The sequence below is a fragment of the Gopherus evgoodei genome, chromosome 12 (assembly GCF_007399415.2).
Source record: "Gopherus evgoodei ecotype Sinaloan lineage chromosome 12, rGopEvg1_v1.p, whole genome shotgun sequence".
Classification (NCBI taxonomy): domain Eukaryota; kingdom Metazoa; phylum Chordata; order Testudines; family Testudinidae; genus Gopherus; species Gopherus evgoodei.
The window spans coordinates 3,315,611-3,340,769 of record NC_044333.1 but is presented as its reverse complement, the minus strand read 5'-3'; the positions used below and the strand labels follow the sequence as shown (position 1 = coordinate 3,340,769).

At 46.2% G+C, this 25,159-nt stretch overlaps 1 protein-coding gene across 4 annotated transcripts in view; it reads right to left on the bottom strand.

Moving 5' to 3' along the window:
* HYDIN (HYDIN axonemal central pair apparatus protein) overlaps positions 1 to 25,159 on the bottom strand; it is a 392,944-nt gene that overhangs the window by 210,647 nt on the left and 157,138 nt on the right. For all 4 annotated transcript variants that reach the window (XM_030581746.1, XM_030581750.1, XM_030581747.1 and 1 more), the window contains exons 17-18: positions 23,506 to 23,670; positions 19,173 to 19,325 (exon numbers count right to left, since the gene is read on the bottom strand). In XM_030581746.1, coding sequence (XP_030437606.1) covers positions 19,173 to 19,325; positions 23,506 to 23,670 — 318 coding nt within the window. The remainder of the gene's footprint in view (positions 1 to 19,172; positions 19,326 to 23,505; positions 23,671 to 25,159) is intronic.

Sequence of the window (25,159 nt, the reverse complement as noted above, 5' to 3'; positions counted from 1 at the left end):
TTTAGTTATATAATATAGACTTATAGAAAGAGACCTTCTAAAAAGGTTAAAATGTATTATCGGCAAGCGAAACCTTAAGGTAGAATGACTAAATGAAGACTCGGCACAGCACTTCTGGAGGGCTGCCGACTCCTGATCTAGTCTGACCTCCTTGCACATTGCAGGCCACAGAACCTCACCCATCCATTCCTGTAACAGACCCATAACCTCTAGCTGAGTTACTAAAGTCCTCAAATCAAGGTTTAAAGATTTCAAGTTACAGAGACTCTGCCATTTACACTAGTTTAAACCTGCAAGTGACCCATGCCCCATGATGAAGAGGAAGGAGAGCCCCCCACCCCCACGTCTCTGCTAAGCGGAGCTGGGAGGAAATTCTTTCCCGAGCCCAACTATGATGATCAGTTAGACCCTGAGCATGTGGGCAAGACCCACTACCCAGACACCTGGGAAAGAATTCTCTGTAGTAACTCAGAACCCTCCCCATCTAGTGTTCCATCACTGGCCATTGGGTATATTTGCTGCTAGAAGTCACAGATCAACTACATGCCATTGTAGGAAGTTTCATCAGACCATCCCCTACATAAAATTATCAAGCTCAGTCTGGAAGCCAATTCAGTTTTTGGTCCCCAATACTCCCCCGGGAAGGCTGTTCCAGAACTTCACTTCTCTGATGGTTAGAAACTTTCCCCTAAATTCAAGCCGTATTATTAGTAGTTGTCTTAGCCACACAAATACTTTGACTAAAAGTCCATCCTGGTTCAGTGACCAAGAGAAGGCAGCAATTAGAAATAAAAAAGGAATACGTACTCAGTGGAAAAGTACAAACTGTATACAATTATTATACATTGGAAGTTATGAAGTGCAGAACATTGATAAGGGAGCCATGACACTCAGTTCAGTTATAGCCAGCTAATTAGAAGGATTTGGCCACTCTGATCAGGGCCTTGCACCAGTGAAACAGAACTTTGGCCCTTCGAATCCAGCAGTGTTTAGTTATTCTTACCAGTCCATCTACCCAGAGTGACTACATTCTCTCGGGGGATTTTTAAATGAGTTGGCAATAGGCCCCAGTCCATCTCCAATACGGCTTTCTTGCATGAAGCAACCTTTTCTCTCTCTCTCTCTCTCTCACACACACACACACACACACACACACACACACACACACACACACACACACACACACACACACACACACACACACACACACACACACACACACACACACACCAGTGAGGGCTATGACGGTGAATGAACAGTGGTCAGTTCAGAGTCTGAACATGAATCAAAGTAACTTTTAGACAATTACAAACACAATGCCCAGATTACCAGGTACAGTCTGATCCTGAAGGACCATCACTGTTAGCAGCAGTTCTTAAAGAAGAGTCAAAAAGAACAATGGAGAAGAGCACAAGAGTGACAGCAGAGTCTAATGCAGAGCCAGTGCTAGGTATAAGCAGACTAAGCAATTGCTTAGGGCCCCGAGCAGCTCGAGGCCATCCCCTCCCCCCCCGCTTTAGTTATTAGTATGTGTCCTGCTTAGGGCCACCAATGGTCTAGCACCATCACTCCAATGGGACATTAGCCTGGCAGGGAGATACAGTCCAACTTTCAGTTGCACAATGGCCCCAACCTTCAGAGTGGCTGCTCCACAACACCCACCTTCTCCTAGCAGGGGAGAGGACAAAACCTTCCCCAGAGAGCAGACCACTTGCAATTCAACATATCACTAGGCAACAAAACATCGTAACCAATGAGGCCCTCATCTTGCCAACACACAAAGCCCTAGGCTTAAATCCAGAAATATTGGCTGCACTTCTAAAAACGGAGAGACTTGGTGCAGAAAAGAGAAACAGCTCCTTTATCTGCAAAAATTAGAGATAGGAGCTTCCTCTTAGGAACTCCAGAAACACCATTGTAACAATGTGGTGGCTTCTAGGACCCTGAATCAGAATGGGGTGGAGCTAACCTAAGCTCCAGCACTAGAATCCTAAATAAAGAAGCAGAGCAGTTACTGCTGACTCATGCTGATAGGTGGATCATGTTAGCTCCACCCAGGATAAGATAAATTGGAGAGTCTCTCTGAGACAAAGAGAATTAGGCATTGAGACAGAGATGCTCCTGCAAGGAAAGCCTAGGAGCAGCCTGAGAGAAAGGATGGTCTTGTGGTTACAGTATTCAACAGGGATCTGGGTTCAATTCCTATCCTTGCTACAGGCTCCCTGTGTGACCACGTACAAGACACTTATTATCTCTTTGCCTCAGTTCTGTATCTACAATCTTCCTTTATTTCTTGTCTAGTTAAACTGCAAGCTCTTTGGGATAGGGACGATCTCTTATGATGAGTTTGTACAGAACCTACCACAATGGTGCCTTGATCTCCGTTCGCCTGTCTAGGCACTACTGGAATACAAACAAATGGCAGCAGCAGCTCTGGGGAGCAGTTAAGATTTATTTTTATTTTTATCAAAGTTACCAATAAAACCAAACCCAGGAAATATTTACGTTTCATCACCCACTCAGATCAATAAAGCCTCCTATTGCCTTCACTGAGCGTTGGGTCAGGTCCAGAGATGTGGTATACAAATGGCACAGCAATCAACTGATCAAGTTGACTAGCTTCAGGATTCACAGCCTGCAAATTTCTGTCCTCTGGCAAGTTTTAGAAGGTCATTTCCTTACTCACTATAGAGACAGGCATTCCATCACGTACCCCAAACCGAAGATGATTGTCCACAACATTTTGGAATTTGGCAGGATAAAGAACAGCATGTCCCACTGGGCAAAGTGCCATCCTCAGATGCACCCACACTCTCCCAATGAACTGTCCCGGTGATTTTAGCCTTTGCTCAAATGGTGCAAAATGTTCCCCCGTTTCAGCATTCTGGAGCGTATTGAGGATAGAAGCTGATCTTGGCATCAGGCAATTTGAGCATATCCATTGGTTGCAGGAATCTCATTAGCTTGCTCCATAGCAGGCAATCTGCACAGCAAAGTAGAATTATCTGCTGAGATGAGGTCGGTGCAGGTCTTTCTTACTGATAGTCTCTCCTAACTGCTCACAGAGAAGTCAGCTCACAAAGGAAAGGTCCAGCTGGGTCAACTTGCTATTGTCATTATGCTCTAATTCCATCAGAATTCCTATGGCTCGAAGCTGACATGCATTCATCTTTGCAGAGACAGTAATACTTAGTGTTTCATAGATTCATAGAGCTTAAGGGCAGGAGGGACCATTAAAGCATCATATACAGTATAGAGCACCTTCCACTGTCAAAGCACTCTACACATATTCATCAACTAATCCCCATACTGTCCCCAGGAATGAGTTCAGTATTATGCTCATTTTATAGATCGGAAACTAAGGAAGAGAGCTGAAGTGGCTTATTCCTGCCCTAGAGAGAGGATTAAATCTCAAATTCCTGGCTCCCAGTCCAGGACTTAGACCATTGGTTCTCAATCTTTGCAGACTACTGTACCCCTTTCAGGAGTCTAATTTATCTTACATGCCCCCAAGTTACACCACACTTAAAAACTCCTTACTTACAAAATCAGACATAAAAATACAGAAGTGTCACAGTGCACTAGTACTGAACAATTGCTGACTTTCTCATTTTGTCTGTATGAAACTGTAGTTGTACTGACTTTGCTAGTGTTTTTATGTAGCCTGTCATAAAACTAAGCAAATATCTAGATGAGTGATGTACTCCTGGAAGACCTCTGCATAACCCCAAGGATACATGTTGAGAAACACTGACTTAGACCATTCCTCTCTCATGCTATATGCATCTAACATGCCACAAACTCACACTAGACTTTTGGATTCTGCAGCATTTAAGCCTTTAGGTCACATTTTCAGATACTCTCTAATTTTGCAGGCACAATAAATCGATGGTGGAAAAGTTAGAGGTGCACAATTGCACGTATATGTTCATAAATGACTAAACTGAGTGTGCAAATCAGTGCATGTGGCTAATCAAGTGCTTCAATAAACAATTATCTTTCATCACTTATCTCTGCAACTTTTTCTTTACAGAAGTGTTTTTGCTAATGATTTAATGGCCAGGGAGAATCCCCTGAGACTGAGCTGTGCCTGTCCTGTAGCCACATGAGAGGAGGTGCTGTCCTTGTTTTTACTTGGATGTTTTCTTCTTTGAAATACACACAAAAAGAGAAGGCAGACTGAGCCCTGCTATTTACCTTCCCTCCTTATGCATGAATAAGAGAACATGCTATGAAACTCATAGACTCATAGACTCATAGGTCAGAAGGGACCAATCTGATCATCTAGTCTGACCTAAGGCAGCACATTTAAAACTGGGAAAAGGAAATACTGTTTTACACAAGGCATAATTAACTGTGGAACTCATTGCCACAAAGTATCAGTGAGACCAAGAGCTTAATAGGATTAAAATAAATGAGAATTATTATAAATAATATACTCAGCTCTTTTAATCAGTAGATCTCAAAGTGCTTTCCACAGGAAGGTCAGTGGAACAGACTGGGAAATTGAGGTACAGAAAGGTGAAGTGATTTGCCCAAGGTCACCCAACAGGCCAGTGACAGAGCCAGGAAGAGAACCCTGGTCTTCTTAGTCCCAGTCCAGTGCTCAATCCCTAGTTACTTTAGAATGAACATTTCTAATGGATATGAAGGCTTATGCTTCAGAGCATAAGACAGGTACTAACTGATGAGGGGGTAGAAGAATCTTTCCAGTGGGCGAATTATTCCATAATTTTCCTGCACTTTCCTCTGTATCATTTGGTACAGGCTACTGCTAGGTTGCTGGTTTAGAAGAACCCCCAGGCCTGAGCTGGGCTGGCAACCCTATGCTGCTACGAGCATTTTGCCACGTAATTTTCCCTGTAAGAAGTTGGGAGGCCCTGGAGTTGATCTCGCTGATAGCTGCAGGGTCTGTATGTTTGCCGTCACGGTTTGTTACACAATCCCCTGCTAGGTGTAAATCAATATATCTTCATTTACATCAATGGAGTTGTACCAAAGATGAAGATTTGGCCCTTGAAGTCTTTAGGGCAAGGACTAGGTCTTCATGTGTGTTTGCCCAGCACAACACTGGGGCTATAAGCTTGATCAGGGACTCGAGATTCTACAGCAATGGAAATATTCAGTAATCATAGTGCAAACTACAGGTCTCATCCTACAAATCTTTGCTCACCTTGAAAAAGGCCACACCATCCCATTTTCTTGGCCGGTGTTCACAGCACCTTGGAAAGCTAATTTAACACTCTCATTTCTATAGACCGGGGTAGACAACCTATGGCACACGTGCCAAAGGCGGCACGTGAGCTGATTTTCAGTGGCACTCACACTGGCCGGGTCCTGGCCACCCGTTCGGTGGGCTCTGCATTTTAGTTGAATTTTAAATGAAGCTTCTTAAACATTTAAAAAACCCTTATTTACTTTACATACAACAATAGTTTAGTTATATACTATAGACTTATAGAAAGAGACCTTCTAAAAACTTTAAAATGTATTACTGGCACGTGAAACCTTAAATTAGAGTGACTAAGTGAAGACTCGGTACACCACTTCCGAAAGGTTGCCGACCCCTGCTCTAGAATATTGTAAATATACTTGATTGCTGCAGTAGAGCATGCCATTGTTTGCCTGCATTCTGCTAATAGAAAGGAGCATGCAAACACTGCAGACTAATTGTTCAGCTGTGTAGCAAGGTCTCAGTTGGTCCCGCAAGCCACTGCGCGGCGGCAGGGAGCTACTGCCTCACTGAAAAGCCCTGGTCACACCTCTCCATCGACAAGGACTTAGCAGAGGGAGGCGTGCCATAGCAGTTGGTGCAACACAGGAGTACTGGCAAGAGTCAGTGATGTGCCCCTCTGGCAGGGGAGTGCTGACGAGGGTCCATGACACGCCCCTCAGGCGGGGGGGGCACCAGTCAGAGTCTGTGACGCGTCCCTCAGGTAGGGGGGCGCCAGCAAGAGTCTGTGGTGTGTCCCTCAGGCAGGCGGCACCGGCAAGAGTCTGTGATGCACTCCTCAGGCACAGGGCGCCGGCAAGAGTCTGTGACGCATCCCTCAGGCAGAGGGCGCCAGCAAGAGTCCGAGACGCGTCCCTCAGGCAGGGGGCGCCGACAAGAGTCCGTGACGCGTCCCTCAGGCAGGGGGCGCCGACAAGAGTCCGTGACGCGTCCCTCAGGCAGGGGGCGCCGACAAGAGTCTGTGACGTGCCCTTCCACTGCGTTCCAGACCAGGGCCCTGACAGCGGTGGTGGGGGGAGGAAGGTCCTGCCACTGGGTCAGCAGGTATCCATCTACAACAAGCTGACCAAACACCAACTCACTGCACTGTCCATTTCCACCCCCGGGCTACTTCCTATCCAGTCTCTCGAGTGGGTCCCTCTGGTTCTTCCAACTCGTCGGGGTATTCAGCCACCGGTAGCCTCAGCAGCTCCAGCTTTTCTTCAGTGTCAGGTTCACTCGGGCTTGGGTCACTGCCCGGCCCCTCCAGTTCCCCAGGGTACTCTGCAGCTGGCAGTCCTGGTAGCCTGAGTCCTTCCTCTGGGTCAGGTTTCTCCTGGTCCAGGGCGTCCACAGGGAGCAGCCAGCAGCCTGTGTCTGTCTCCCTCCCTGGTGCTGCCCTCCCTGGGCTAAGGACCCACCTTTTGTACTTCCTGTTCCAGCCCTCCCCTTCCGGGGGGTGGAGTTAGCTTGGTCTGGCCTTGCCCACTCAGGCTGAGAGTGTGGCTCCTCACCCTCTGGTTCAGAGGGAGACCACACCGGCTCCCTATAAGCTGCTTGAGAAAAATCATAATTTACAGCACACTTAAAAACAACTCATCTGCCAACTGCAGGCTGCTCAGACTTCATTTGGAGCAGATACAGACATGAACATAATTTGTTGGGGAAAAGTCAACATGGTTTTGGTAAAGGGAAAGAGCCTTCTCTCCCCGCACCCATCCAATTCTGTCAGCTGATAATGAAATCTTCAGTCAGCTAGAACAAGTAATGGAACCACTGAGGCAGCATCCATTTATCTGTGGCATTTTTAAGTTTCACTAAAAGTCATTGCTTCTATCCATATGGCCACCTCTTTATTAAAGCCAATCACGGGAAAAGCTTGAAACAATAGGGTGTGAGTTGGTAAATGAAACAAATTCTGCACTAATGAGGAGAGATGTATGGAAGGGAAAAGGATGCCTAACAAACTTCTATTTCCCTGCGTGCTCTGTGATATTGACACACCTGTGCCAATGAAACCTATCAATTGCATAGATATTAGCTACACTTTTGTACGAGCTAAACCCTGTCTCTTCCTCCAACTGAATTTGAACCTACCTCCAGTGGCCGGTCTGCTTTGGGATTAAGGTGGTCCATTCTCCTCCCACTCCCCCACTGCCAAGTGTCTTCAGAGGTGGCTTTGTAGCTGGCTCCCAAGCAAACTGAGCACTATTTACTGCAGGGGTCTGCAATGCGGTGCCCACGGGTGCCATGGCACCTGCCAGGGCATCTAAGTGCACCCGCCTACTGGCTGGCAGATGAGCATCCACTGAAATGCTGCTGACAAGCTGCGTCATCCAAAGGTGTCGCCGCCGAAATGCTGCCAATTTTCGGTGCTTTTTCGGCGGCAACGCCTCTGGATGACGCTGCTTGTCGGCGGCATTTCAGCGGCAACACCTATTGACGTTGATGCTTGTTGGCAGCATTTCGGTAGATGCTCGTCCGCCGCAATGGTCCTCCGTGGCTCCTCATCTGGCGCCTGCCAGGCAAAAAAGGTTGGACACCACTAATCTACTGCAATCCTCACTTCCTCCCCCTTCAGTCCAGCCAGATCTCCAAGGATGACTCAGCAGCCCGCTCCCCTGTCCCTCTGATGCAGCAGAAATAAGTGCCCCTGATTCTTGAACTCCTCATCAGGTGGTTTTAAAATGTAAAATAGGGTGTAAGTTAGGAGTGAGTCACAGAGTGTCTTGACAGGTTAAAGTAGCCAGTCAGCAACCCATTGGAAGAGCTTCCTGCTGCAGCAAAATGAGGAGGAAAATCAACCACCAGCCTGCCCTCCCAAGCTAGGAGACTCTCCCCTTGAAACCTGGAGATAGGGTCCTAAACTACAGGGAGTGAGTGGTACCATAAGGAGTGGTACTCCTGGATTAGACCCGTGGGAGTGGGCCATCGGACTATGCCCACAAAAGAAGACATAACCATGGATCATGATGGTTTTCACCATTTCTTCTATATTTTTTCTTCTCTCACCAAAAGCAAGTAGGAACACAAGGTTTGCCGTACTGCACCACTCCTATAATCACCATCAGAGGCTGAGAGCTTCTTAATGAGGCTTTGATCCCTAAGCCCTTTGGCACCCATCAACCCTTAACCAGGACATGGGGCTATGGAGGAAGACCAGGACTTTCAAAAGCCCGCTCCTAAGCAACCAGTGGAGCTAGCGAACAGGAGCAGCTAACACAGGAGTTTTGTGAGGGACTTCTCCTGTGAAGGAGGAGCGATTACGTGACCCAGGGACGGCAGGGGGAAGTCTGTAGTGTTGTCCGTAGTATCTATTTGTGTTTGTGGTGTGCTTGCTGCTTGACTGAAATATACCATGTGGTCTGTTTGTTTGGGGGACCGTGTGCTGAACCTAGTGGCCTGCTAGGCAAGGCTGACAGCTTCTTAATGAGGCTGTGATCCCTCAACTCTTTAGTACCTACCAACCCAGGGTGTGGGGCTACTCAGAAAGGCCAGGAAGCTAGTGAACAGGAGTGGCTAACAGCGGAGTTGTGGGGTGGGGGGCTGGATATACTTAACATTCCTTAAACTTAAAGCCAAAACCACCCCAATAAAAACAAAACATCAACAAAGGAACAAGCTTCAGGACTAAAAAGAGAATACAGGCAGAAGTCCAGCAACAGAGTGGGAGCTATCCAATTTATTGCACCCAATGCAGCATGTATGGGCACTTGGCATTATGTGTGCATTCAGTGCAAAGAGCTTCTGGCCTTGAGAGACTGTGTATGGGCTCTGGAGACCAGAGTGGCTGAACTGGAGGAGCTGAGGGAGACAGAGAGGTACACAGATGAGACTTTCTGGGACACAGTAGAACGGTCCCACCCCCGGTCTGACAGCCTCTGTGCTGTTAAGGAAGATGAATGTCTCAGGGAAGAAGAACATCCAACTGGAGCAGAGGGAAACAATCCCATAGTTGTGACCATCCTTCCAGATGATGTTGTGGTACCCTCTTGCACTGAGGATACCTCTCCTGGGGTGAGGGGTGGGGGTAGGGGTGGAAACTCCGGTTATTAGGAAGAGACAGGTAATAGTTATGGGGAATTAGATCATCAGAAACATAAATAGCTGTTGCGATGACCGGAAGACCCGCATGGTGACTTGCCTGCCTAGTGCGAAGGTTGTGGATCTCTCAAGACATCTAGATAGACTTATGTGTAGCGCTGGGGAGGAGCTGGTGGTCATAGTACATGTAGGTACTAGTGACAGAGGGAAGGACAGGAGAGAGCTCCTGGAGGCCACATTTAGCTGCAAAGTAAGAGACTAAAGTCCAGGACCTCCACGGTAGCATTCTCTGAAATGCTTCCAGATCCACGTGCTCCAGCTTTTTAGCCATCCCAAGTGGCAAAGCCAAAAAAAAAAAAAGATAAAGCTGATCGGGGGCAGCTCAATTGCACCACTTCATTCTTCGGTGGCAATTCGGCCTCGAGTCCTTTGCTCCCTCTCTTCCTCTTCGACAGCAGCTCAAAGAGGAAGAGAGGGACTGAGGGACCCGCCACTGAATTGTCACCGAAGACCTGGACGCACCGCCCCTAAAACTAAATGAATTCTTTGCATCAGTCTTCACGGCTGAGGATGTGAGGGAGATTTCCAAACCTGAGCCATTCTTTTCATATGACAAATCTGAAGAACTGTCCCAGACTGAGGTGTCACTAGAGGAGGTTTTGGAATCAATTGATAAACTAAACAGTAATAAGTCACCGGGACCAGATGGTATCACTGAAGAGTTCTGAAGGAACTCAAATGTGAAACTGCAGAACTACTAACTGTCATCTGTAACCTATCATTTAAATCAGCTTCTGTACCAGATGACATAGCTAATATGATGACAATTTTTAAAAAGGGCTCCAGAGGGGATCACGGTAATTACAGGCCAGTAAACCCATTTTCAGTACCAGGCAAACTGATTGAAACTATAGTAAAAAATAAAATTGTGAGACACAGACATGAACATAATTTGTTGGGAAAAAGTCAACATGGTTTTTGTAAATGGAAATCATGCCTCACCAATCTATTAGAATTCTTTGAGGGGGTCAACAAACATGTGGACAAGGGGGATCCAGTAGATATAGTGTATTTAGATTTTCAGAAAGCCTTTGATGAAGTCCCTCACCAAAGGCTCTTAAGGAAAGTAAGCTGTCATGGGATAAGAAAGAAGGTTCTCTCACGGACTGGTAACTGGTTAAAAGATAGGAAACAAAGGGTAGGAATAAATGGTCAGTTTTCAAAATGGAGAGAGGTAAATAATGGTGTTCCCTAGGGGTCTGTACTGGTACCAGTCCTATTCAACAGATTCTTAAATGATCTGGAAAAAGGGGTGAACAGTGAGGCGGCAAAATTTGCAGATGATACAAAACTACTCAAGATAGTTAAGTCCCAGGCAGACTGCAAAGAGCTATAAGAGGATCTCTGAAACCTGGATGACTGGGGAACAAAATGGCAGATTAAATTCAATATTGATAAATGCAAAGTAATGTACATTGGAAAAAATAATCCCAACTAGACATATAAAATGATGGGGTCTACATTAGCTGTTACCACTCAAGAAAGAGATCTTGGAGTCATTGTGGATAGTTCTCTGAAATCATCCACTCAATGTGCAGCGGCAGAATGTTGGGATTCATTAAGAAAGGGATAGAAAAGAAGACAGAAAATATCATTTTGCCTTTATAATAAATCCATAGTACTCCCACATCTTGAATAGTGTGCGTAGATATGGTCGCCCCATCTCAAAAAAAGATATATTGGAATTTGAAAAGGTTCAGAAAAGGGCACCAAAAATTATTAGGGATATGGAGCGGCTTCCATATGAGAGGAGATTAATAAGACTGTGACTTTTCGGCTTGGAAAAAAGATGACAAGGGGGTATATGATAGAGGTCTATAAAATCATGACTGGTGTGGAGAAACTAAAGAAGGAAGTGTTATTTACTCCTTCTTATAACTCAAGAAAGAGGGCTCACCCAATGAAATTATTAGGCAGCAGTTTTAAAAGAAACAAAAGGAAGTATTTTTCCACACAAAGCACAGTCAACCTGTGGAACTCCTTGCCAGAGGATGTTGTGAAGGCCAAGACTATGACTGGATTCAAAAAATAACTAGATAAGTTCATGGAGGATAGGTTCATCAATGGCTATAAGCCAGGATGGGCAGGGATGGTGGCCCTAGCCTCACTTTGCTGGAAGCTGAGAATGGGTGACAGGGCATGGATCACTTGATGATTCCCTGTTCTGTTCATTCCCTGACATTGGCCACTGTTGGAAGACAGGATATTGGGCTAGATGGACCTTTGGTCTGATGCAGTATGGCCATTCTTATGTTTTTATTGTGATTGCAATGAGGAGAAGAAAGTTTCCGATAATTAAAAAAATGACTTAGTAGAGCATGTCTAAGGAGGAGTATAAAAATATTGCTCGAGCATGCAGAGGTGTAATCAGGAAGGCCAAAACACAACTGGAGTTGCAGCGAGCAAGGCATGTGAACGGTAAGAAGAAGAGTTTCTACAGGTATGTTAGCAATAAGAAGAAGGTCAGGGAAAGTGTGGAACCCTTAATGAATGGGGGAGGCAACGCAATGACAGATGGTGTGGAAAAACCTGAAGTACTCAATGCTTCACAGACAACGTCAGCTCCCAGACTGATGCACTGGGCAACACAGTATGGGGAGGCGGTGAGCAGCCCTCACTGATGAAAGAACAGGCTAAGGACTATTTAGAAAAGCTGGACGTGCACAAGTCCATGGGTCCAGATCTAATGCATCCGAGGGTGCTGAGGGAGTTGGCTGAAGTGATTGCAGAGCCATGGCCATTATCTTTGAGAATTTGTGGCGACTTGGGGAGGTCCTGGATGATTGGAAAAAGGCAAATATAGGCCCATATTTAAAAAAGGAAAGAAAACCTGGGGAACTACGGACCAGTCAGCCTCACTTCAATCACAGGCAAAATCACGGAGCAGGTCCTCAAGGAATCCATTCTGAAGCACTTGGAGGAGAGGAAAGTGATCAGGAACAGACAACAAGGATTCACCAAGGGCTCGATGTCTAGTTGGCAGCCGGTATCAAGCGGAGTGCCCCAGGGGTCTGTCCTGAGGCCAGTTTTGTTCAACATCTTTATTAATGATCTGGACGATGAGATTAATTGCACCCTCAGGAAGTTTGCAGATGACATTAAGCTGGGGGGAGTGGTAGGTAGGCTGGAGGGTAGGGATAGGGTCCAGAGTGACCTAGACAAATTGGAAGATTGGGCCAAAAGAAATCAGATGAGGTTTAACCAGCACAAGTGCAGAGTTCTGCACTTCGGAAGGAAGGATCCCATGCACTGCTACAGGCTGGGGACTGACTGGCTAAGCAGCAGTTCTGAAGAAAAGGACCTGGGGATTATAGTAGATGAGAAGCTGGATATGAGTCAGCAGTGTGCCCTTCTTGCCAAGAAAGCCAACAGCATATTGGGCTGTATTAGCAGGAGCATTGCTAGCAGATCGAGGGAAGTGATTATTCCCTCTATTCGGCACTGGTGAGGCCACAATTAGAGTATTGTGTCCAGTTTTGGTTCCCCCGCTACAAAAGGGATGTGGACAAATTGGAGATAGTCCAGCAGAGGGCAACAAAAATGATATGTGGTTAGGGCACATGGTTTACGAGGAGAGGCTGATGAAACTGGGGTTATTTAGTTTGCAGAAGAGAAGAGTGAGGGGGGATCTGATAGCAGCCTTCAACTACCTGAAGGGGGGTTCCAAAGAGGATGGAGCTCGGCTGTTCTCAGTGGTGGAAGATGACAGAACAAGGAGTAATGGTCTCAAGTTGCAGTGAGGGAGGTTTAGGCTGGATATTAGGAAACACTATTTCACTAAGAGAGTGGTGAAGCACTGGAATGGGTCACCTAGGGAGATGGTGGAATCTCCATCCTAAGAGGTTTTTAAGGCCTGGCTTGACAAAGCCCTGGCTGGGATGATTTAGTTGGGGATTGGTCCTGCTTTGAGCTGGGGGTTGGACTAGACACCTCCTGAGGTCCCTTCCAACCCTGATATTCTATGTCCTTTCCTTGCTGATCCCATAGGCCTGATACACAGGCACCTTACATAACACTGAGAGATGTCAGTAATAAGCAGCACATAAAAGAGCGCCAAGGAGACAGAGCAACAGACAAAGAACGAGTGTGAAATGATCAAAGAACAACTCATTTCCTAATAAATCTTTCCCTTTCTGGAGTGTGGGACAAAACACATTCATTGACAAATGCAAAATGTTTGTATTGATTAATATGGCAACATCATCAAACATTTAAGGAAAAAGGAAAAGAAAACGACAACAACAAAAAGGAAGAGAAATAATCACCAGATACATCTCCTTCCCTGCTAAGCCTCACCTATTTCTCAGCCTTTTTATCCAAGCAGTGAAACTTCTCACTGAATTCAAAGGACTTTGCTGCCTTTATGTGTAAAGAGCTATATTATCTATAGCTAGGGAAAGAGAGGCTGCAAAGCATGAGAAATGTTAGGTGCTGTATGGCATTTATCTTACATGAGCGGTGTGGATGCATGGAGTTGTACAGGGCATGCTGCTGGACCCAAGCGACTTGGATTATACAGAAAGCCAGGAGGCTCAGCTCCACAGCACCTGTCTCACAGGCCTGCAGATATGGGGCTGATGAGGGAGGAGATGGATGGATGGAATAGTGCACTCATTCTAAATATGCTCTCCCTATATTCAAATTCATAAGCATCAAAACACAAGAGAAGAAACCCCCAAATTCATCTTTATTTATGGCCAGCAGCAGGATGCCGCTGAGTTTACTGACTGCACACCCATCCTGGGCCCTTACATGCAGTTTTCATTTGCCATGGCACCACATCAACTGGTTGTGGCCATCCACACCCCAGAAATTAGAGATGGGGGGGAATGTATTAGTTCTCTAGTCCAGCCCCCCACCCACTATGCAGAATTGTTCTTAAAAGGGCAACTAGAGCATCTCTTTGCTTGGAAGACTGTTGTTTTGAAGTCCTGAAGTCTTTACTCAGGGCTTGTCTGCATGGGAAATTACTCTGGCAAGCCGGGGGGTGAATCTCCAGCACACTAGGTTTCCATGCAGTAACATTCCATGTGGACACTGCAACAGCATATGAAAGTCCTGCTGTGCAGCCTGGCTTTGTACTTCTTAAAAGTGCTCCTTAGCAGTGCCCATATGTGGTGTTACTGCACAGCAAGCTGGTGTGCTGTCGATTCACACCTTGGCTTGCTGCCAGTAACTCGCCATGTATGCAAGCCCAGAGGCCTGGGCTACACTAGCGGGGGGGGGGGGGTTCGAACTAAGATACACAACTTCAGCTACACGAAGTATCTTAGTTTGACTTACCTGGCCGTCCTCACGGCGGCAAGTCGACTGCTATGGCTCCCCCACTGACTCCGCTTACTGCTCCTGCCAAGGTGGAGTATAGGTGTCGATTTGCAGATCGATTTATCACGTCCAGATGAGACACGATAAAGCAATCCCCGATACATCGAACATTACCCGCCAATCCGGCGGGTAGTATAGACGTACCCTCAGTCAAAACTCTCCTTGAAGTCACCAGGGACTTTGAAATCAGGGGGGATTTTACAAGAGTAAAAACTGAGTAAGAGCTTTGGAATTTTTATCCAAAGAATTATTTGTGCTAAATTTCTCTGGTACTTCCAGAGCTCTGGTAGCTGAGGTAGCAGAGCTCAGAGTCGAGTCTCAGTGCTGGTCTCTCACTATGCAGCTGTTTGGATTTTGCTGCAGGGAAGGAAGGTTGGTTTATTGGCTTTGTGCAACCTCCCTTGCCCTGCCAGTGCACTAGCCAATCTCTGGCTACGAAATCTCTTTTTGAACCTTTACTTGAAGGAGGAAAACAGAGCCCAAGTTTACTTTTGTTTCACCCAAAAGAGTTCCCCCTCCCTGTCTCATGAAATCTCTCTCATTGATCCAGTGCCGGTTTATTCAGGTTTCCTTGTTTTATTCATCTCCTGTGGCAATTCTTGTAAGAAGGTGCAGTACCGAAGGGTTCACAGAGTTATCTGTCCGCACACAGTAGGCAGTGTTGGAGTGGCTGTGTCGGTCGCAGGAAATCAGAGAGACAAGATGGGTGAGGTAATATCTTCTGTTGGGGAGAATGGTCTTTCTGCTGAGTCATTCCTCCGGACTATATTGAACAGAGCCCTACCAGAGCAGTGGTACAGAATATTGAACCTCCTGTTGGGTCCCAGGACAATGATCAGGAGGAGACTGAACACGGCACACAGGATCCCTGCAGAGGGACTCAAACGCCGGGCTCTTTGGAAGGCGATGGGTGGAGGAAGGAGCGTGTGAAGCATTTACAAGAAAGGGCAGCGCTTGCAATTACAGCAGCAGCACAGGAATTCTCCTCTCATAACCACACGCAAACACAGTCAGGTGGCGCGGAGCTGCCTTGCCACAATGGGAGTCTTGAGCTTCCCATGCACAGGCAGCCTGCTCCCTCCTGGCTGCCAGGCCACAGATCCCCCCCTTACCCTGTCTGGGGTGATGTGCACCCCAATGGTGCGTGCAGAGCAGATCCTACTTCATGTACAGATGTAATATGTATAAATTCACACACCAACTGACAAAGTTTTTGCTTTTAGATTGGTGGTTTTGGTACAAACAGGCTTTGCATCTTTACTGATCTGCTGATGGAAGTGACTCAGCATCCTATGCACACCAGTCAAATCTACTTGTCCATGCTGGAGTAGTGTAAGGGCTTCTACAGAAAGGGGATCCTGATAATTATTCACCTAGTTATTTAGTTTAGTTGAGTTGCTACCAACATTTAGGGCACAATATTCAAGGGATCTGAACCTGGCCTCTAAATTTGTGCCTGAAGACCCAAATTTGTACATATGCATGACAACGGTACACACGAACTGTTACCTCCAACCACCCGCTCTGAATGCACAACTTCTGAGGCCATTTTAGCCTGAACTCTCTATCTGTCTCTGGCTAACCTCAAAGCTGGAAACAGGACATCACATAGGCTGTTTGGAGGCATCCACGGGACCTCTGAGCAATTCCACTGGGGACATCAGTCCATGTAAGTTTTAACGTTAGTGACAATGTTTGTGGGGAGAAATGCTTGGCTGAGTGAATCCCTGAGTCCTTGCCCTCCCACAGTGACCCAGCACTGTGAGATTTCAACCACACCTTTCATCTTGATGGAACAGGGCAGTGCTGCTGAAAGCAGTTCACCCCGTGACAGGTCTGGTGAAATTTAGAGGCTGTAAGCAGGACTGTGTAGATTTGTACATTATGGATAGTTTTGGGTAGTTGTGCATTCTATACCCGCATGATCTCCAATCATCAGACCTTTTCAGTGTGTTTTCATACAGACCTCCTTCCCCATAAAGCAAACAAGCTACTGGCAAGCTGGCTGACCGGACAGGAACAACAACTTGCCTAAACTAATTAAGACCAAAGCAAGTAGGATGAAGATGGACATACCCATGGAGGCCTTTTCTCTTTACATTTTGAACGCTACCACCTGCCTTTATCTTCTGCTGCTGTTTGCTGCTAAATCCAATCTTCTTCGCTCAGCAGAGCTGCCCATCTGAACCCAACAAAGTGGATGACCCTTCATTGCTCCATAAACTTCAATCAATAACCATTTCTGCAATCAATAGGCCTGACTTCAAAGATCCAGGGTTTCTTGATTTGCTACTAAAGGAGAGAAGGGTATCACAACGGTCTGTCCTGCAGAAATATCTAAGCAGTGAATGGCAGCTATAGGCACCCTCTAAGCCAATAAAGGAAGCACTGGGTTTCTTCAGAAGTTCAGACAGTTATCTTGAAAGGAAAGGCACCTACTATGGGTTGCTGCCTATTTTTTTTTTAAATTTTCCATATCTGTCCCTCATTCTTGTATCTACCATTTTCATCACACCAGAACAAGTGAATAAATGATGGGTGATCTACCAGCTAAACTGATGGTGTGGCGCAAATCCTGTTCTCAGTTGCATGTGTAAAGTACATCTGAGATCAGATTTCAGCCCTTTGGGCAAAAGTGAGATCTTTCATCTTCCCTTTCCCTACAATACAGACACAGTGCACTATCCACATGGCGAGCTGTCCACTAGCCATAAGGGAAGTGTTCCAGTTGTCTAGTGCAAATCTTCCTGCCATCACTGTTATCAAAGCTGAGGATCACAAAGTGTTCTGATCACCAACTATAAGCGACACAGAGAGGGATTTCCACAATCCATTTCACTAGCGGGGAGCATGCCATGCTGGTTAAGCTCAAGGAAACTCCTCAGGCCAAACCCAGGCTGACACAAGAGGGCACAAGACTCCTTGACCTCCTTGCCTTCAGCAGCCCAATCAGCCACTCTTAAAAACCTTCCCTTCAGCACCTGCTCAGGAGGTAGCTGAGCTGAAGTTACTCCCCTGTTCACTCAGAACCAGGTCAAGCCCCTGCACTCCATCTCAGGGTACATCTATATTGCAGCCGCAGGTGTGATTTGCAGCTTGTGTAGATGTACCCTTGCTAGCAGTACTCTAGCTAGCCTGGTAAAAACAGAAGTGAAGACATGATGGCAGGGGATGGGCTGCACAAGTCAGTATGTACCCAGGGCAGGCAGGTGGGCTTGTGCAGCCCACAGTGACGCTCACCCTGCTATGTCCTCACTGCTATTTTTAGCATGCTAGCTAGAGTCTAGCTAGTGCTGGTACATCTACACCAGCTGCAAATCACACCATGGCTGCAGTGGAGATGGACCCGTAGACATCTCTAGGTACTGTGGAAACTGATATATGAGGAAGTGCAAGAAAAATATTTCTTCAGATGATCAAGAATCATAAAGGACATCTCACCAAAAAAGAATCCTGTGGCACCTTATAGACTAACAGACGTTTTGGAGCATGAGCTTTCGTGGGTGAATACCCACTTCCTCAGATGCATGCATGCATCTGAGGAAGTGGGTATTCACCCACGAAAGCTCATGCTCCAAAACGTCTGTTAGTCTATAAGGTGCCACAGGATTCTTTGCTGATCTCACCAAAAGAGTACTAAAGAAAAACTGTGCCTGACATGGGGAGACAGGAGAGACACGGCAGAGATGGCAGCACTGTGAAGCAACCTGTCACCAACTGAGGAGAGACCAACGGACAGAGGGGTGCAAACTCCAAACAGAGTGTGACCCCCTTCTTGGCTAAGAATCCCCACCCCGACAGATGCTGGAGGGGTCTGACTTAACACTTTAGAATACCTGTGTAGCCTGTCAGGTTGAAAAAAATCTCACCGAATTGAACTGTCTTTTCCCTATAACATTCCCCAAAGACCCAGAAATATTTTGCAATGCCACAAAATACAAAGATGCTGCAGTGCATTCTCAGCATTTATGTAACTTAACTACACAGCTCCCTTTACAAACAAAATAGCTTCTATGCTGCAACTGAGCTGCCAAAACTCCCAGTGGGAGTAACACCACTAAACATCCAGCTCACCTCCCCATTAGTAATTTGTGGATGATCCCTGGCAGCTGAAAGCTTTGCGAGCCAATTTTGAAGCACAAACCCGAAGTCAATGTGTGCGGCCCAGCTGAGGGGATCTATGCGGAAGTGCTTACCTTTCAGGAACAAAGAGATAAGATGTCTCTCATACAAGTACATAAACATGATTAGCACAGCTAAACTCCCTGTCAAGAGAAAGGTTATAAAGAAGATCAAGTTGCCAAATTCTGCTTTTAGTTGCATCTATGAGATCCCACTGACACTAATGGGGTGACTCAGGTGCACTTCAGAGCAGACTCAGCCAGCCACTTGGGGAATTACGTCACACCCATTTCATCCTCTCTCAGATAATTTTAGGAGAATGCTGCATATAAAGTCAAGTCACAGACTGTTAGAGACCATACATTCCAAGCGACATGTTCATTAGAAAATAGCCCCACAGTTCACTTACCATCTGTGCCCAAAATGGTGCAGGAATAACGGTCTGATTGGAGAGGTGGAGTGTACAGGAAGCATCCTTTAGAACCTGGATATTGCCAAAATCGATCTGAGCAGGATCCACGTAGACAACTGGGCCTTCACCAATGCTCACTAAATGAATCTTCTGCTCCAGGAAACAGGGGGAAACAAAAACAGGGGAAGTTGAAAGGGGCCAGCTAGCTCTCATTGTTCTCCTAGACTATTCTCAATCCTTGGACACAGAATGGTAGTGAATGACTGGAGTAGACCTGGGATGTTGAGTGATCTTCATGTGAAGAAGGTCATCCATTCAGAATGGTTATCTGGTGATAGAGAAATCCACCTCCCTGTTTGCCTTGTTCCACCAAACCAACTGCATTTGTCCTGCAGCTCTCCACTTGTACCTATCACCTCTTCCTTCTCTTCCTTTGACCGTTGGCGCCTCATCTTACCCCTTCTCAACATTTTCCCATCCTTCCCTCTAACTTCTTGTGCTGTCACACACTCACCACTGGTATAAATGAGGAATACCTCCATCAGACTTATACCGGTGTGAGTGTGAATCAGACACTTAGGTTTTAAGCTCTTTGGAGCAGGGTTCATGTCTTTCTTGTCTCTGAAGTGCCATGCACATTATGGAGCTGTATAAATAATGGATATTAATGATGTCACCTGAGCTGTAATTGTGTCTCCTGAATATCCATGATCCTGACAGTATTCTCTGCCTTCACATGGATCAGTCCCAAGGGTCATGGAGGGGTGGGTTGGAATGGTGATCCATTATCCAAGTCACCTTCCCAGAGCATTAAAAGCAGCTAATGGTTTAAAAGTTTACACCAGTCTTTTTGCTGTAGAATACAGACTGCACAGGACCAAACAACCTTACTGTCATGGACCAGGTCATAGGCAGTCAGACCCAGTGGTCAAAGCAGTGGTGATCGGGCCTAGTGGTCAGAGCAGAAGTCAGGAATCAGAGGTCAGTGACAGAGCCAGAGGCAGGAGTTAAGCCAAGGGTCAGAGCCAGCATCAGTAGGCAGGGGTGGGGCTCAGGAATTTGGAACAAGGCAAGAGGGAAGGGACAAGACAGGACAGGAATGCAAGAATCCAGATTAAGGCAGGGCTCAGGAGTCAGGCGAGAAGGCAGGGTCCAATGTATCAGCCACCCAGGGATTCACCTGGTTGCTCAGACAAAGTTCTGTGTCTCCTTCCAGCTTAAATAATGAGTCTGAGCCAATTGGAGAGGCCAGACATCACCCCCAATTGAGATCTTTGTGGGCGGTGCCTATGGTGAGCTGAGGTCCATGAGTCCACACTCCCTGCTAGTGAAGGTGTCAGATGATGGCTGTGATCTGAGGCTTGTCTACGGAGCCATAGACCTGGGTTCAAGACCTGTGATTCCCTCATACCTTCTTCTAAACTGAAATCAAATAAGTAATAATCCCTCCTACTGACAAGATGCTATGTGACTCATGAAAGGGCAAAGCATATTATTTCAACACAATGTTCCAGTCTGTCCTGTAGGGCACCCTGAATGACATCTGGCTCAAGAAATGGCATTGGCTGCTCCCAAAGTGACCCACATCTAGTCCCACTCCACTGGAAAGACTGTCACCAAAGCCTAGTGTACTCTGCATGGGTTCCTATACCAGCCCCATCAGACTGCCTAAGAGTAACATCCAGCAGCTGCTGGTGGCTCACTCGCCTCCACTGCAGACCTGCAGTGGCTGTTTCCCCCAAGAGCAGGAGCACAAGAAGGAAGCCATTGATAACTCATTTCCCAGCCCTGGAGACATCAGGTTCACTCATTTCTAGTACTTCCTGGAGAGCAGGATTTTGGGGAGTGTGGAGGAAGAGGACGGGGCTGTCAGCCTGGCTTTCCCTTCTGGAAACGGCAGTACTGTTGGGGGAGCTAGTGAAATCCCTTTCCAAAGACATCAGGATCTTTCAAACAGATCTTTTTCATACTAGATCTCATTATGAATGGAACAATAGTTGTGCAATTGTTAGGAAAACTTGTGTTTGTCTTTCGGGCTCTGAATACAGTTGGAAAGCACTGCTCTGCTACTGTACTTGCACTTCAATGTTTGGAGAGGATACTCTTTTAATTGAGAAGACTGAAGAGAACAAAAAACACATAGGAAAGAGTCCCTGGAGAGTGTGCATTGATAAACACCTCTCCTGAGAGCATATCTAAGTTTTTAGTGTGCTCTTCCCCAGCAGAGCAATCAAATGTAGTATGTGTCGTTCCAGGACGTTAACCTTTACTGTTCTGTCATTCATCTCCTACAGAACATCCAGTCAGGAATTCCTACCTGTGTCAAATTGCACTGGACATGTCCATGGTATGTCATTCAGCAGGAAAGTGGTTAGTATTTTGAAAAATGCTTCACTTAAACCATTCGCAAAGGTGCTTTTAGTAGCAACAATTAACAGGCCATTGCTCACAAGCAAAATTATATAAAAGGAAAAGGAGGACGAGGGGGAAGATATTGCTATCGGTAATACTTCCATGGGCTCAAAGGTCTTGCTGGCTCTGTTGATGGGGACATAGTGTCAGTTTCAATCATCTGGGAATGAATAGTCTGTCCTCTGGCAGTCAGCTGTAGTGCTGAATGACCACCTGTTTTGATAGCAGCCAGCTGTAAAATTGCTGCCTGTGGCAGGCTGCAGGCTAATACGCCACAGGTAAACCCCAGGCTGTATTGTACCAGCTCCCTAACACACAGGATTACTTTCAGCAAATTGAAACTGACATCCTGTCACCTGCAAGTAAAACACAAGGCAACAGCCATGAAGGGTCAGCTTAGAGAGAAGGATTTGTGAAACACTGCACTCTGAGAAGGGCTATAGCAGACTCAAGCAGCTGGGCATTATTAAGCATAACATAAGAACATAAAACGGCCGTACTGGGTCAGATCAAAGGTCCATCTAGCCCAGTATCCTGTCCTCTGACAGTGGCCAATGCCAGGTGCCCCAGAGGAAATGAACAGAACAGGTAATTAAGTGATCCATTCCCTGTCACTCATGCCCAGCTTCTGGCATAACATAAGATCATAGGACCATGCTCTTCTTTCTGTTTCACTGGCCTAAAATTAGAGTGACTCCTCTGAACTCAGAGTTACATCAGTGCAAGAGAGAGCAGACTAAGGCCCACACAGCTGAAACCAACCATCAGTAGAGTGCTTAGCAGGCTCCTGGCCATACTGCTCACAATGTCCCACTAGCGGGGAAAAGTCTGGATGGCCAGAATGGGACCTACTAAAAGTGTGTCAAAGCTGCAGGGCAGAGCTTAGAGAAAATTCAAACCTGTGGCAGCATGAACAACGAGACATGCAAGTGTGTACTGTGCTTATGCATGGCGAGCTTTCTATTAGCACAGCTCAGATGTCTGGAGTAATTGAGTGAAAGCCAAATGCTGTGCATTAAACTCCAACTTAATGGGCACACTTATGAGCTTACTGAAGTGCTTAGTTTTCCCTTAGAAATTGTTAAGATCCCACAATTCACAGGGCTTCCACTGGGGTAAGGTCTGACATATTAATTCACATCGTTAAAGCGAGGCTAAGGCTGAAAGTACACATCATTAATCCAAAGGTAAAATCTTTACCAGATCACCGTAGTTTGAAAAACAAACCAACCACTAAAAGGTCAGAAAATTCTAACTGCGAGACGTGGCAATGAGTTCTACAGGTAGTCATGTTAGGTGAAGCACCTAGAGGGGAGTTAGGTGCCTGCCTCCCAGGGACTATCCTTAGGTGCTTCTGAAAACCCCAGCCAAGCTATGTAACAGATTTAAATTTGTGGCCTTTCCATTGCACTGTCCCTTTTGATGTGAACTACAGCAAACAGTCTATAGAAATGCCTAATCTACCTTCTCTGCACCAGTCATTACTTGTATACTCCTCTCATAGCCCTTCAAAAGACACAGTCCTGCAAGGTACTAAGCTCCCTTCATTCACCTTGACTTTATACAGTAGTGAAGGGCACTCAGCACTTTCTGGGATCAGGCCCATATTCTTCTTGCCAACTGAAACAGGTTTGATCTTTTCTGACTCTCCTCGTTATTGGTCTGAGCAGTGCAATTAACCTCAAAACATCTGACTTCTATCACCAGTGAGGTGATATCACAGTGATATTCACTCTCTAATGACATGAGTTTACTACTGCAGCTTTTGAATTCACCAGAAAAATCCTTGGCATTGTAAAGAACTAGACTGTACTGTGTGCACTGTCAAACAAGCAAAGATCACCCTCAGTACAGGTCTCCACACTCCAGAGGGAACACCGATTCAGACACAAGGCATATTTCATCATCAGGGTCTCACCAGGTGCGGTTCTTCACTTCCAAACATGGCTATGGAAGCCACAGTGTCCTGCTGTCCAGTCACTTGGGTTTCCAGTGCTAAGGGGATCTCCACAGTGCTATGAGGTTGAATAATGCCACAAGGCCTGGGGCTTGAGTACAACACAGAGGGCTTCTCCTCATACTCCTGAGCAGAGACATAACCAGAACATTATCTTCACCATGACTTCTTTGGAAACTTTCCATTCCTTGACATTTAAAAAAATTACAATTATTGCAGAGTTAAAAGAATCACATGCGGAACACTGGGTTCAAAGGGGGAGATTGACTGTGGTGCAGAGGACGAGCACAAAGCCTATGCTGACCCCTATTTTGAGGACTTATGTGGGACTGAAGTGATGCACAGACAAGTGCCTGCCCTCTGCATGAGGGGAATTTCACCCAGAGAGAGACTATAAAATATGCAAAACTGCACAGCTGAAGGCACACATTTCTAACATGGAGGGTAATTAACCATTGGAATAGCTCACCACAGGATGTGGTAGGTTCTCCATCACTTGCAGTCTTTAAATCTCTTTCTAAGGGACCTGCTATTGCTCAGTAGAAGTTATAGGCATGAGGCAGGAATTACTGGGTGAAATTCTCTGGCCTGCATTACAATAGCCCCTTCTGGCCTTCAAATTTCTAAATCTCTCCAGGAACTAGTACAGACATTTACTTGCCCGAGGCATCACCTAAAAGCGATCCAGCCAATCGAACAGATTGAATACCAGGGGCACCTGTTCCAAGCATCTCCAGGTTTCATTAGGAAAGAGTTACTCAAAACAATGAAAAAGAGAACACAGTGGCTATGTTGGCTGGTGCCCCAGAAAATATGGAATCGTGTCCAAGTGTGCCAGATGGAAATAGGAAAAATATGAGGGGAAGGACATTATTTTCAATCACCTATGAGGATATTACAAGCAACAGAGAGTAAGTAAAAATAAAATACAATGGACTACATTTAACGGTATGTAAAAGAGGGAGTAAAGTTAGCCAGAAAGTAGTATAAACAAGTGTAAGTAGCAAAATTTGCACCATTTTGGTATTCTGCGGGGTCCAAATTTAGCTCTGGGTAAACAGGTGCCATTTCCATTATACCAGGGCTAAATCTGGTCTCAGAGAATTGGAGAAGCAGTGGCCTAGCTGCTTTATCTTACACTCTCCTGTGAGGTAACAAGAAAGCAACCCTCCCCTTCAGCTCCTTCAGCGTTTGACTCATCCATGTAGGCACAGGAGTTCCGTTGCTCTCAGGAGAGATGTTTCCAAGAGGGATTCACACTAGGACGAAGGCAGCTTTAGGTTCCTTCTGGGGCTCTATGGGGCTCACCAATGGAGGCTCCCAGGAATATATGCTGAGTCAGTGTACCTTCCAGGCACTCTGGCCCCAACTCTTCCTTGGCTGGCTCCAGTCCTCATGGGGGGCCCCCATGCCCACATGCCAGTGACCTCTCTGTTGTCAGAGACTGCAGCCTGGTTTTTACAAGTAAAGTGAAATGGGCCCCTGGCTCACTTGCTTTGAAAATCTTGTAGACTGGTGCAAGTCGACACTGACAACTGCTTTCTAACCAACTAATGCCTAATGTGTAACTATACCACCACTGAATCTGGCCCAGTGGCTTCCACAGCAGCTGCAC